The sequence below is a fragment of the Apodemus sylvaticus genome, chromosome 3 (assembly GCF_947179515.1).
Source record: "Apodemus sylvaticus chromosome 3, mApoSyl1.1, whole genome shotgun sequence".
In the NCBI taxonomy this organism is placed as follows: domain Eukaryota; kingdom Metazoa; phylum Chordata; class Mammalia; order Rodentia; family Muridae; genus Apodemus; species Apodemus sylvaticus.
In genome coordinates this window covers 159,856,490-159,871,031 of record NC_067474.1, presented here as the reverse complement: position 1 = coordinate 159,871,031, position 14,542 = coordinate 159,856,490, and the positions used below count along the sequence as shown (strand labels likewise).

The following is a 14,542-nucleotide window of genomic DNA, read 5'->3' as shown; positions in this document are numbered from 1 at the left end:
ACACATTCAATTTATGTATCTACTACTTTTGAATTTAAAGCACAGCACTGTCACTGGAGCAGGAATTTATGATCTGTTGATGGTAGAAATGGCAACAATACTCAGCCTGTATGTCACAGGCAAGAATCATAAAGTGGCATGATTTGAAAACACTGTCCTCATTACTTCCTAAAAATTTATGTATTCCTATGACAACTTTTTATTTTCTACTTGATGCTGTCTACAAATGCCCAGGACATCAAGTTTTACATGTTGTAAATTTGGACATCATTATATTTTTCCCTGCATCTCCAATTTCAGTTTTATAGAAATTCTTGTCATCTGTCTTTGCATTATCTGGTTTCTTTGCTATTTTAGATATTACAAAGATCCTAGACTTTATTTTAATCTATGCTGTCTAAATCCCCTTAGTGCTTGCATTTTCAGGAGTGTGTCCTTTGCACAAGAAGTGCCCCAGAGTGCTTGCACAGTTACTGTCTCTTCGTTCTCTGTCCCATCCCTAGCTATTCAGGTTTTCATTATATCCTTGTGTTTCATGTATGCTCTGAGACAGGTTTTTGGCTGGGTATCCAAACTATCATATTCATAATTCCTTGTTTCATGGTAACTCCACTTACTCCATCTTTTACAGCTTTTCCTATTCCCCCATTGCTTGCTTTTTACTCAGTACTCTCATAATTGGCAGTATTCCTTTTACAAACTATGCTTGTGCCAGACAGTGGTAGCGGACACCTTTAATCCCAGCAATTCCCAGCAATTGGGAGGCAGAGGCAGGCGGATTTCTGAGTTTGAGGCCAGCCTGGTCTACAGACTGAGTTCCAGGACAACCAGACTATACAGAGAAACCCTGTCTCGAGAAACAAACAAACAAACAAACAAATAAATAAAGTAAACTATGTTTGTATAACTTAGGCTGAAAGCACCAATAAGTTAAATGCATTTCTAGTATTTCTACATATAGCAGTATGTTAGTTATGAATTCACTTTTGGGCCAGGCAGTGGTGGCGCATGCCTGTAATCTTAGCACTCTGGGAAGCAGAGGCAGGTGGATTTCTGAGTTTGAGGCCAGCCTGGTCTACAGAGTGAGTTCCAGGACAGCCAGGGCTATACAGAGAAACCCTGTCTCGACAAAACCAAATAAAAAAAACAAAAAAACAAAACAAAACAAAACAAACAAAAAAAAAAACCCTCCACGTTTGGGCCTGTGATCTTTAGAGTGAGTTTTGATCAGCTTCCAGGGTCATGTCTGTAATTCCTTTGTCAGCTGACCTCTGTTCAAACCAGTAAAGTTTCTGTTACCTACTTCTCACTACTACACTGGTATACATGCATTATCAGATGGGTTGGTATAACAGCACAAGGATCAGTATCTAGCCAGAGCCATTTATGACTCCTTACACACATCAACCTACAAAGCCCTGTTTAGCAGTTTGTATGCTAAGCCAACATAGCCAGTATCTGTTTAGTCACTGAATTGTCTTCTGACTTCTCAGATTATTCTTTATGAATATATAAAAACACATGATTTTTCTTATATTTTTATAACTTATTTAGTGATTTATCAATTATTAAAAATTGTTTTGGCATACCATGATTGATCTTTTGAGACTGGGTTACCTCACTTAGTATGATGTTCTCCAGCTCCATCCATTTACCTAAGAATTTCATGAATTCATTGTTTCTAATGGCTGAATAGTACTCCATTGTGTATAGATACCACATTTTTTGCATCCACTCTTCTGTTGAGGGATACCTGGGTTCTTTCCAGCTTCTGGCTGTTATAAATAGGGCTGCTGTGAACATAGTGGAGCACGTATCCTTATTACATGCTGGGGAATCCTCTAGGTATATGCCCAGGAGTGGTACAGCCGGATCTTCCAGAAATGACGTGCCCAGTTTTCTGAGGAACCTCCAGACTGATTTGCAGAGTGGTTGTACCAATTTGCAGCCCCACCAACAGTGGAGGAGTGTTCCTCTTTCTCCACATCCTCGCCAACACCTGCTGTCTCCTGAATTTTTAATCTTAGCCATTCTGACTGGTGTAAGGTGAAATCTCAAGCTTGTTTTGATTTGCATTTCCCTAATGACTAATGAAGTTGAGCATTTTTTAAGATGCTTCTCAGCCATTTGAAGTTCTTCCGGTGAAAATTCTTTGTTTAGCTCTGTACCCCATTTTTAATAGGGTTATTTGGTTTTCTGGGGTCTAATTTCTCAATCATGGTATGCACTCACTAATAAGTGGATATTAACCTAGAAAACTGGAATACCCGAAACATAATCCACACATCAAATGAGGTACAAGAAGAACGGAGGAGTGGCCCCTGGTTCTGGAAAGACTCAGTGTAGCAGTATAGGGCAAAACCAGAACAGGGAAGTGGGAAGTGGTGAATGGGAGAACAAGGGGAGGGAAGGGGACTTATGTGACTTTCGGGGAGTGGGGGGACCAGAAAAGGTGAAATCATTTTGACATGTAAATAAAAAATACATCGAATAAAAAAATTGTTTTGGGATTTTTGTAGCTCTTGAATTGAAGAATTATGTTTCTTGTAATTTGAGAAAACTTGCCTTCCTCATTCTTATGAAAACATTGAAAATATTCTAAATCTTACTTTCTCTTTGTAAGCACTACTGCACTGTGATAAGTTAGTGTGGAGGCTTTGCACATCCTTGTCTGTCTTCTGAGTAGAGTGGATTGATGACAGCTGTCTTCAGCTTGTGTAGTGATAGGTTTGGGATGTTCACTATTATCTTCATTAGACTCAGTGATTTTCCTTCTGTTTCACCTTCTTCAGACCCTTCATAGTGATCCACTGTGATATTTTGCTGTAGGCCTTTCATAGATATATTGACAGGGTTGTGAGCCTTCTCTCGCTGATTGTACATAGTTTGTGCCTTGGTGTTGTTTGGTTTGTGCTTGTTGAAACTGTTTTGAGTCTCTGGAATAAAATCAAGTTGAGTTTACTTTCTGCATCTATTAGAGAGAAACATTTTACAGTTTACACTGGTGCACCTGTACTGTTGTTATTTTCTGTGTGTGTATTTCTATGGTCAGTTGCTTTCGGATCCAGGTAAGTCAGCTTTGTGTGATGACTGTACCACATTCCCCTTCTTTGTGTATTCTGCACTATTTTCTGTGCAAGTTTATAGTGGGATTTTTTGAAAGGAAATAGTGAATTTGGTGCTGCATATGTTTATTCCTCAGACAGTGTTAGAAGGAACACCGAGGGCCTGGATTTGCCCACTTGCTTATTCCTTGGCCTGTAGTGATGACATGGAAAGCTTACTTGCTTATTGTTCCTAGGAAATCAGTGTTTTCCTCATCAATTCTCATTAATTTTATAGGACAATCCATGGTACTCCATCATCTTTGTTTTCCCAATCTAAACTTCTGAGGCAGGGGCATTGAAAGAGACCATTCATATATCTGTTAAATGCCAAGAGAATCAGTTGATGTGAGAGAAATATAAGGTCAATGATACACATAAAAAGCACTGAATATTTGCTGATACCATGGTCATGACAACTTTCCTTAGTAATAATACCTCAGCATTCAGAATGAAGTCTTTTGTTTTTATTCATGCATAAGCATATGCATGTATTTGTGTGTATATATGTGTATGTATATATTTTGATATATATGCCAGGTGACCCATATCATACATTCTTTCTCTCATGTGAACCTATAAGAGTGATGACCAGAGATTAAATCCATAACAGCAAGGCTCCAACAATCTCATTGTATTCGTATTCATTACTGATAGAGAACCTGAGATCAGCCTGGAACTATGCCATGATTCATATATATGCATGTTCAGGAAGATTTACCACACCATTAGAAAAGTGGAGAACTGTCATAAAATTTTAGCAGAATTGAATTTTATTTAAAGACTTTTCTGGCTTTAATTGCAATATTTCACGTATTAATGCATTCATGTAGATGTCAAGGGATCAAGATCAATGCATACAAAGGTGTGCATGGAAGTTAGAAAACATGGCCATATTGAAAGGAGTAGTAAATTGGAAATATACATTTTTTTCTCATAACGAGTCGAAAACCTTCTTAGATGATGATGAAAATGGCTATAACTAAATCTGATGACAACTTAGTCTTTTGCAAAAGCCCTGGTATTTGGCAGATAGAATCTTTGTACTCCAAGACAAAAGGCACACATGGAAAGTGAATATACTGTGTCTAAATGATAGGATGAAGTGGAATCACATCAAAGGGTCAGATATCGTATTCTAGTGTGATGTCTACTGAAACACCATTCAGTTCTAGGCATCGATCATGGAAGACAGTAGCCATGGGTCCTTGAGTCTAGTAGACCCAGGAAGACAAATTCTCAGAAATAACTCTGAGTAATAGTGTTTTATAGCAAGTATACATGTGCTCTCTGTTTTTGTCTGGTGCTAGTTGATGTTAGAAAGATTCATCAGATTATACTCATATTCCTTTCCACACTAAATATGTCACTCCATGCTCTCATGCCTTTAGAAATGTTGACAAGATTTCTGGTGGGGCTGGAGAGATGGCTCAGCAGTTAAGAGCACTGACTGCTCTTTCAAAGGTCCTGAGTTCAAATCCCACAACCATATGGTGGCTCACAACTATCCATAATGAGATCTGACACCCTCTTCTGGCATCTGTAGACAGCTACAGTGTACTTACATATAATAAATCAATCTTGAAAAAAAAAGATTCCTAGTATTATTTTACTTTTAATGTATTTTTATGTGGTTTAGCCTTATCCATAATGGATTTTTATTAATTTCATCTTTTTGTTTCTCAAAGTGTGTTGTGAAATTTCAAGGAGAGGTCCAATATTTGAAACTGGGAGAAGAACAACAAAAAGAATGAGTGCTTCTCTGGTAAACACTCCACAGGTCAGTGTGCTGTACACATACCTTTTTGAAATCTCTTTATCATTCAAACCATTCAAAAGTTTTATCATCTATATATGATAATGCTATGTAAAGGTCTTATTTTATATGATCTTCATTTTCTTATGGAGTTTTGAAAAATTAATGTTTAGACCTTTCACTTACATAACACCATTATACTTTCACTGGACTTTCAACTGTGTGGACATCCAATTTCCATGGACTGAAGACTTGCAGCTCTCAAAGAGAATCTATTGTAAATGATTCTTGAAAACTCTATCGATGGCTAATGTCTACATTAGATGGAGTTGGGTACTTTTACTTTAATGTGGAAGGAAAGTCTCATGTGTCACATAAGTTGCATTTCAGATATTTCAGGGTTCCAGACAAAAGCTTGTGGATGTGGATATAGAAATATGTTGACACCGATGTCATGAGCAATATATGGAAAAGAACAGTCACGACCCGCAGGACAGTCAACCAGGTTTCTGTAACTACCTAAGAAGAAGGCGGGGTGGGGCAAGAAACACAAAGAGGAGGACAGCAAGTCAGTATTCCGATCAAGCTGTCAAACTTTAATTTTCACACACAGCGTTATAAAAGCAAGCAAGCAGGTGTGGGGAGGGGTGAAGGGGGAAAGTCATTGTATTTGGGGAACAATCTCAGGGGGCTAGCATCATTCTTCAGGAACAGTTTCTCAGAATTGTCTCTCAGGATCTCAGGGAAGATTTGGCAGATGCAGTAGGAACTTGGCATCATATTTTGATCATGAGGAGAAGAAGTGGAAAGGAGTTACTATGGTAACCTAACCACAGGTGAGCTTCATTTGTTCGAGCCCACTCGAGTGAGCTCTGTATGTACTGACCATCTAGCTTACTTGGCTAATCTTTAAACTAGTACATTTCCTTCTAACAGTGGCCTAGAGAAAGCAAACTAGAAATTGCTGAGAGGAGGGGGTTTTGAGATCTCTATGAGAATGGCTCTTGGCAGAGAACAATTAGTAGAAGGATAAAATTATAAGAACCCACTGTCTGTAATCCTAAAAGTAAAAATATTAACTTCCTAGAGGCACAAATGATGGCAGGAATATTTGTATTTCTTTTGTCATAACACTGTATGTTTGTGAGCTGATCCAGATTGCAGTATTTTTTATTTTAAAATTTTTTTGTCTTTAATTAATTAATTAATTAATGTCTTTATACTCCAGATTTTACCACCCCCTGCAATCCACCCTGTGATTGTTACATATGGCATTCCTCCTAACCACCCCCCTGTCTCCACCAGGATTTCTCCACCCTCCTACCCATGTGCCAACACAACCAGATCTCTAAAATTCCTGGGGCCTGTAGTCTCTTGAGGGTTACGTGCATCTTGTCTGATTGAACATAGCCCCAGTTGTCCTCTGCTGTATATGTTTTGGGGGTCTTATATCAGCTGGTGTATGGTGCATGGTTGATTTTCCAGTATCTGAGAGATCTGAGGGTCCAGGTTAATTGAGACTGCTAGTTCTCCTACAGGATTGCCCTCCTCCTCAGCTTCTTCTTGCCTTTCCCTAAATCAACCAGAGAGGTCAGTAGCTTCTGTCTATTGGTTGCTTGCAAATATCTGCATCTGACTCTTTCAGCTGCTTCTTGTGTTTTCTGGAGTGTGGACAAATTCGGTTCCTCTCTGTAAGCACTCCATGGTTCCAGTAACAGTGTCTGGCCTTGTGAGTTCCTCTTGAGCTAGAACCCACTTTGGGCCTGTTGCTGTACTTTCTTTTACCCAGTGTCTTCTGCATTGCGATCCCTGCAGTTCTTTCAGACAGGAAAAAATATGGGTCAGAGTTTTGACTGTGGTATGGCAACCCCCACACTCAATTGATGCCCTGGCTTTCTGCTGGAAGTGAGCTCTATAAGTTCCTTCTCCCTTTTGTCATGTATTAAATCTAAGGTCCCTCCCTTTGAGTCCTGAGAGTCTCTCACTTCCCAGTTCTCTGGTGCATTCTGGAGGGTCCCTGCAACCTCCTACCTCCTGAGGTTGCATGTTTCCATTCTTTCTGTTGGCCCTCAGGGCTTCAGTCCTTTTCCCCCACCCAACACCAGATCAGGTTCTCCTCTTCCCCGCTCCCCACCAGGCCCTTTCACTCCGAGGTCCCTCCCTCCTTACCTGTGATTGCTTTCTTTCAATATGTGCCTTGATGTTTAGTAAAGATTCGCTTACAAATGTAAATGTCCTTGCATTTGGGACATAGATGTACACAATTGAGAGCTTCTTTTGGTAGATTTTGCCTTTGATGTGAATGAAGTGTTGTCCTTCCTCATTTTTTTTTAATCACTTTTTGTTGAAAGTCAGTTTTCTATGATATTTGAATGGCTACTCCAGCTTGTTGTTTGGGACCATTTGCTTGGAATTTCTTTTCCAATTTTGTTCCCTTTTCTTCTTTAGAAGGAAGAATTGTTCATCTACTGTGCTTCTTCTTCCCTGAAATGGCATGTTGCACCAGTAAAACTGAAGGGTTGTGTTGATGTTTTTATTTTTTCAATATTTTTTACGTATATAATTGAGCATCTGCATGTTTTTATGTACAATGAATGATACATTATGAGCCTAGATTCCTGGGTTCAGTATCAAACCCTTGAGACTGAAGTCACCACAAGTGCATTTACCTCTTAGGGATTTTTTTCATGCCCCAGTATTATATTTCTGATGCTCATTTGTTACAGACATAATGTTTAACCTGGATATAAGGTTCTTCATATGTAAATATCCTTAGTCTGTGCCCGTTGTTTCAGAATCCACCTGCCCCAAAAGGAAATGACTTAAAAAAAAAGAGAGAAAGAACCTGTGACTAGAATTTTTGGAATGCTTTTTCTACCATAATTACATAAATGATTGGAGCAAAGTGAGCAGAATTTTTTGGCTACAAGATGGATTCTTTCATATCTATATTTGCTTGGTTATATTATGTCCCAGCCACTAGGAAGGAGGAGAATTTTCAGAAGTGTAGTAAATTGCCAAGTAAGATTTTCAGCTTCTGAATATACAAGAAGTTCCACTTTTCCCAGGGGCCATTTCTCGCCTCTGTCTGTAAAATATCATTTTACAGGTTATTCTGGGCCACCATGGCAACACTGTTGTTGTGTTCAGACACACCAGAAGAGGGCATCAAATTTCCAATAAAGATAGTTGTGAGCCACAATTTGATTGCTTGTAATTTAGCTCAGGTACTCTGGAAGAGCAGTCAGTGCTCTTAAACCCTGAGCCATTTCCCCAACCCTGGTTATTCTAATTCTTGGTCAAGAATATACTTTCATAACATAATTCCCTTAAGTATTTGATCCTATATGTCATTTTGAATTTTATATATGTTATGACTTTGTAGATTTTTTTCTGGGTTTTTTTTTTTGTTGTTGTTGTTTTTGTTTTTGTTTTTGTTTTGGGGGGTTTGGGGGGAGGGTTTTTTTTTTGGTATTTTTTGAGACAGGGTTTCTCTGTGTAGCCCTGGCTGTCCTGGAACTCACTCTGTAGACCAGGCTGGCCTCGAACTAAATCCACCTGCCTCTGCCTCTGCCTCCCAGAGTGCTGGGATTACAGATGTGCGCCACCACCGCCCGGCGATTTTTTCTCTTTAAGGAGGAAAAAAACTTGGTCATTTATTCCATTCATTAGTTTTCTATTTCATATTTTACCTGTTTATTTATTTGTTTGTTTTATTTTTATATATAACGTTTATAGACTTTTACATGGGCCTCAAAATGTCAAACAGATGTGCAGTCATGTGAGACACATCGTTACACAGGATTGAACTAGTGTCCATATTTGAATAAGGTGGACATTGTATAATGGGACACATATTTTTCCTCATCATAACTTGACCATCTGTGAATTGACACTGGTTTTATATTTAATATCAATGAATACTTCATAAAAGTACCTTAATGAATAAAGATACCAAATGTACATGGTATGTTCTGCAAATGTTTGCAGCTTTTAAGGTGACTATATCATGCATTCTCAGAGAGATATAAATGCAAGGAAGTCTACGTATTTTAGGAAAGTAAATTTTGTAGAGTAAACATCTTTTTTTGTATGATGTATGTTGGTTACATTTGCCTGAAATTATGTGTATGTGCTGTATATTCTCCCTGCCAGTGGTGCTCAGCAAAGATTAATGCATTTTAAAGAACTGTGTTTAAAAATACATTGTGTAGTGACATGAGGATTCTGGGAAACAAATTTCATAGTAGAGAACTTTAAAAGATATTATACAATCCCAACTGCACACATAAATTTTCAGTGTAGTGCTGGTTGCAAATTTTTCATTTGCTGCTAAGGTCCCAGAAAACCACAGAAAATTCTTGAAGGTGAGAGCCTTAATGAATTAGAGCATTGTAGTAAGTCATTGTATAGATTGTCTATGGAAGAGCAGTAATTCATAACTTCAGACGCATCTCCATAAAACTTAGAAAACATTTGTCCTTCAATATTTTCCTTTCCTCTTCTGTATTAGAAAGTATCTCCTATTCTTAAGGGCTTTTTATTAATATAGGAAAACAATTTTGTCCAGTAGCAAATAAGTAGTTTTCCATTGCAGGGTCTGTTAACCTTCAAGGATGTGACTCTGGACTTCTCACGGGAGGAATGGGAATGTCTCAGTTTTGCTCATCGGGCATTGTACATGGATGTGATGGTTGAGAATTACATCAATCTATTGTTTGTGGGTAAGACTACACTTGTTGAATTCCTGAATCATTATTTGAATTTTCTTACATTCTGTTTATGTAAACTCATTGAAATATCAAGAGACCACTAGAATAAGGAAAGCTGTGGTTAGAATCACTTTTTCATGATATTTACTTTACAGTTCTCTGGTTTCTTTGGAAGAGTATCCAGTACTATATTTTTTGAGGTCTTTCCATACCTCTTATATTGCTTTAATTGGAAACATCTGAGTTGAAAAACAGTATTCAGAATAAACAATAATATTTCTATAAACATAATAATTTCAGCACTTAATTTTACAAGTATATTAAACTCTTTACTTATGATTTTTCAGCCTTAATGTTGTTCGCCCGCCCGCCCGAGACAGAGTTTCTCCATAAAGCCCTGGCTGTCCTGGAACTCACTCTGTAAACCAGGCTGGCCTCCAACTCAGAAATCCGCCTGCCTCTGCCTCTGTTCTGGGATTAAAGCATGCACCACCACCGCCCAGCCTTAATATTGGTTTTATTATCAAAATACTTGTGTCCAATTAAGCAATTCTCTACAAACCACAAATTTTAGTACTTCCTGTCGGATAGAAAGAGAAAAATGTAAACAGTAAGCAACTCTTTTAAACAGAGACAAAGCCCACATGACGTTTTGATATTAGACATTCTGTTTGTACAAGTTGGAATCTCCAGGTCGTTTTAATTTCCATTACTTTGTTCACTAACTACTTTCAAGGTTTCTTTAAGTGATTTTCAGCCATTTGACATTCTTTGTTTTGAGTTTTCTATTTAGTTCTATACCCCTTTTTTGGGGGGATTGTTGTTTCTTCATGGTTATCTTCTTACATCCTTTTTTTTTTCATTTTGGGTTTCAGCCCTCTGTTGAGCATGGGATTAGAGAATATTTTTTCCCAACCTGTAGGTTGCTAGTTTGTCTTTTTGACTTACAAAAGCTGTCCAGTTTCATGAGGTCACATTTATTGATTATTGATCTTAGAGTCTGAGCCACTGGAATTCTATATATGAATTTTCTGCCTGAGCCAGGGAGTTTGAGGCCCTTTCTAAATTTGTCTCTTATTAGATTCAGTGCATTTGGTTTTATGTTAATGTCCTTGATCTACTTGGACTTTAGCTTTGTGCACAGTGATAGGTATGTATCTATTTTCCTTTTTCTACATACAGAGTGCCAGTTAGACCAGCACCATTTATTGAAGATGCTTTCTGTTTTTTGTTGCATATTTTTGGCTTCTTTGCCAAAGATCCAGTGTCCATAAGTACGTGATTTTATTTCTGGATCTTCACTTCTTATCCATTGTTCAACCTGTCTGTCTCTGTACCAATACCATGCTGTTTTAATCACTATTTCGGTGTAGTGTAGCTTGTAGTCTAGGATGGTAATTTCCCATAGTTCTTTTATTGTTAATAATTGTTTTACACCGGGCAGTGGTGGCGCACGCCTGTAATCCCAGCACTCTGGGAGGCAGAGGCAGGCGGATTTCTGAATTCAAGGCCAGCCTGGTCTACAGAGTGAGTTCCAGGACAGCCAGGGCTATACAGAGAAATCCTGTCTCAAAAACAACAACAAAAAAAAAAACCAAAAAAAAAAATTGTTTTAGCTACTCTGGGTTTTATTGCTTTTCCAGATAAATTTGAGAATTTGTTTTTCCATATCTTTGAAGAATTTTGTTGGGATTTTGATGGTAACTGCATTAAACTTGTAGATTGCTTTTGGTTGGATGAGCATTGTTACTATCTTACTTTGACCAATTCATGAACATGGTAGATCTCTCTATTTTCTGAGGTCTTATTCAATTTCTTTCTTGAGAGACTTGAAGTTCTTGATATTTCACTTGTTTGCTTAGAGGTTACCCCAAGATTTTTTACATTATTTGTGACTACTTTGAAGGGTGTTGTTTCTCTAATTCCTTTCTCATCCCATTTATCCTTTTTATAAAGGAAGACTACTGATTTATATGAGTTAATTATATACAGCTACCTTGTCAAAGTTTTTTTTTTTTTTATCAGCTATAGAAGAACTCTGCTAGAATTTTTGGGATTGTTTATGTATACTGTCATATCATCACATGGTATCTGTCTAGAAAACCATCCATTTCATCTAGATTTTATAGTTTTGTTGAATATAGGCTTTTGTAGTAGGATCTGATGATTTTTGGAATGTCTTCCATTGTGTTGTTATGTGTCTCTTTTCATTTTTGTTTTTTTTAGTTTGGATACTGTCTCTGGGCCCTTTAGTTTGGCTAGGAGTTTATCTTTTTGATTTTTGCAAAAAAAATTGTTGTTTTTCTTGATCATTTGTATAGTTATTTTTGTTTCTATTTGGTTGATTTCAGCTCTGACTATTTTCTGTTATCTACTCCTCTTGGGTATGTTTGCATCTTTTTGTTCTAGAGTTCTCAGATATGCTCTTGAGTTGCTAGTGTAGGATCTCTCCCACGGCTTTACCAGGGCACTCAGTGTTCTATAAGTTAGGGTATGGTGTGTCTTCATATTCATTCAATTTCAGGAAATCTTTAATTTCTATTGTTATTTCTTACCTGACTAATTTATCATAGAGTAGGGAGTTATTCAGTTTCCAGGGTTATGTGAGTTTTCTGTTGTTTGTGTTGTTATTAATAAAGACCAGCCTTAGTCTGAAGAGATGGCTCAGTGGATAAGAGCACTGACTGCTCTTCCAAAGGTCTTGAGTTCAAATCCTAGCAACCACATGGTGGCTCACGGGCATCCATAATGAGATTGATGTCCTCTTCTGGGTGTGTGAAGACATCTACCGTGTACTTACATATAATAAGTAAATCTTCTAAAAGAAGAACAGCCTTACTCTGTGGTGATCTGATAGGGTTCATGTGATTATTTCAATCCTCTTGTATCAGTTGAAGGTTTTTTTGTGCCTGATTATATGGTCAGTTTTGAAGAAGGTACCATGAGGTGCTGAGAAGCAGGTACATTCTCTTAGTTTAGGGTGAAATGTTCTGTAGATTGCTGCTAAATCAATTTGGTTTATAACCTCTATAAATTTCACTGTGTCTCTGTTTTGTTTTTGTTTTAGTGACCTATCCATTAGTGAGAATTGGGAATTGAAGCCTTCCCCTTTTATTGTGTGGGGTTCAGTGTGTATTTTGAGCTTTAGTAAAATTTTTTATTAATGTGAGTGCCCTTGTATTTGCATAGGTGTTCAGAATTAACACTGATCTTTGGTGGATTTTTCTTTGATGAATATGAAGTATCTGTCTGTCCTCTTCTTACTTGAAAACTTTTGGTTGAAAGTCTATTATATTGAATATTAGGATGGCAACTCTGCTTGTTTCTTGGGAGCATTTGCTTGGAAGACATTTCCCCCATTTTACTCTGAGATAGTGTCTGTCTTTGTTATTGAGGTGCGTTTTTTTGGAAGTAGCAAAATTCTAATCCTGTTTATATACCCAGTCTGTTAGCCTATGTCTTCTTCTTCTTCTTCTTTTTTTTGGGGGAGGGGTTCATTTGATTTATTGGAGACAGGGTTTCTCTGTATAGCCCTGGCTGTCCTGGAACTCACTCTGTAGACTAGGCTGGCCTCAAACTCAGAAATCTGCCTACCTCTGCCTCCCAGAGTGCTAGGATTACAGGCGTGCACCACCACCGTCGGACTAGCATGTCTTTTTATAGCAGAATTGAGTCTGTTGATATTGAGAAATAGTCAAGACAGATGACTGTTTGTTCCTTTTATGTTTGCTTTGGTGGGTGGCTTTATGTGCTTGTGGCTCTCTTCTTTTGGCTTTGTTGTGAGATGATTATTATCTTTTTTTCCCTGTGGTATAAGTACCCACATTTTGTGGAGTTTTCCTTTCTAGAATACTCTAAGGCTGCATTGGTTTAAAGATATTGTTTAAATTTCATTTAGTGTTGGAATATTTTGGTTTTTACATCTTTGTTGATGGAGAGTTTTGCTTTGTATAGTAGCCTGGGCTGCCATTTGAGTTCTCTTTGGGTCAGCATGACCTCTGTGCAATCTCTCTTGGCTTAGGTCTGCCTTTATATGAGACTTGGGCTTTTTCTCTTTCAGCTTTTAATATTGTTTCTTTGTTCTGTGCTTTTAGTGTTTTGAATATTATGTGATAAGAGGATGTTTTTTCTGGTCCAATGTATTTGGTGTTCTATAGGATTTTTTGTATATTTATGGTCTTCTCTTTCATTAGGTTAGGGATGTTTTCTTCCTTGATTTTGTTGAAGGTATTTTATGGCGGTTTGAGCTGGGAATCATTGATCTCGTCCATTCCTATTATTCTTAGATTTTTGTCTTTTCATTATGTGCTGGTTTTCCTGGATGTTTTGGGTTATGAGATTTTTATGTTTTTAATTTTCTTTGATTGTTTTGTCACAGTCATTTAAGGTATCTTTTATGCCTGATGTTCTCTATTCTATCTTCTATATTATGTTGGTGGTGCTTATGTCTGTAATTCATGAACTCTTTCCTAGGTTTTTCATTTCAGGATTTGCCTCCATTTGTGTTTTCTTTATTGTTTTTACATCCACTTTCTGGTTTTGGATTACTTTATTCATTTTTTCACATATTTGACTGTGTTTTCCTATATTTCTTTAAGGGATTTATTTGTTTCCTCTTTAATGTCTTCTACCTATTTACCCACATTTTCCCGTATTTTTTCAGTTAGTTATTATAGCCTCTTTAAAGGCCTCTATTATCTTCTTGACATAGTATTTTAGATCAGCTTCCTTATTTTCTGGTGCATTGTTGTACCAAGTGTTGCTGTGATGGGAGAACTATATTCTGATGATGCCAAAGTATATTGGCTTCTGTTGTTTATGCTCTTCCACCTGCCTCTCACCATCTGGTTATCCCTGATCCTAGGTGGTCTGAGTGTCTTTGACTGATGCCTGCCTCTTTTGTCTGTGAGTTGCTGCCAGTCTCCTGGTAGGCCAGTTGACCTGGCTATAGCAAACCCCAAGTCAGGCCT

General features: G+C 37.6%; 4 protein-coding genes and 1 pseudogene across 9 annotated transcripts in view; 3 read left to right on the top strand and 2 right to left on the bottom strand.

The window, feature by feature from the left end:
• The window catches only part of LOC127681614 (zinc finger protein 665-like), a 233,961-nt gene that overhangs the window by 7,794 nt on the left and 211,625 nt on the right, over positions 1 to 14,542 (top strand). The window lies entirely within an intron of this gene.
• LOC127681600 (oocyte zinc finger protein XlCOF6-like) overlaps positions 1 to 14,542 on the bottom strand; it is a 1,434,619-nt gene that overhangs the window by 1,264,738 nt on the left and 155,339 nt on the right. The window lies entirely within an intron of this gene.
• Positions 1 to 14,542, top strand: part of LOC127681615 (oocyte zinc finger protein XlCOF6-like) — a 988,257-nt gene that overhangs the window by 876,914 nt on the left and 96,801 nt on the right. The gene's annotated exons all lie outside the window — the stretch shown is intronic.
• LOC127681631 (gastrula zinc finger protein XlCGF26.1-like) overlaps positions 1 to 14,542 on the bottom strand; it is a 117,080-nt pseudogene that overhangs the window by 57,890 nt on the left and 44,648 nt on the right.
• The window catches only part of LOC127681617 (oocyte zinc finger protein XlCOF6-like), a 1,149,846-nt gene that overhangs the window by 1,131,358 nt on the left and 3,946 nt on the right, over positions 1 to 14,542 (top strand). For both annotated transcript variants that reach the window (XM_052178092.1, XM_052178091.1), the window contains exons 2-3: positions 4,793 to 4,884; positions 9,458 to 9,584. In XM_052178092.1, the coding sequence (XP_052034052.1) occupies positions 4,855 to 4,884; positions 9,458 to 9,584 (157 nt within the window). In that variant the 5' untranslated portion in view covers positions 4,793 to 4,854. The remainder of the gene's footprint in view (positions 1 to 4,792; positions 4,885 to 9,457; positions 9,585 to 14,542) is intronic.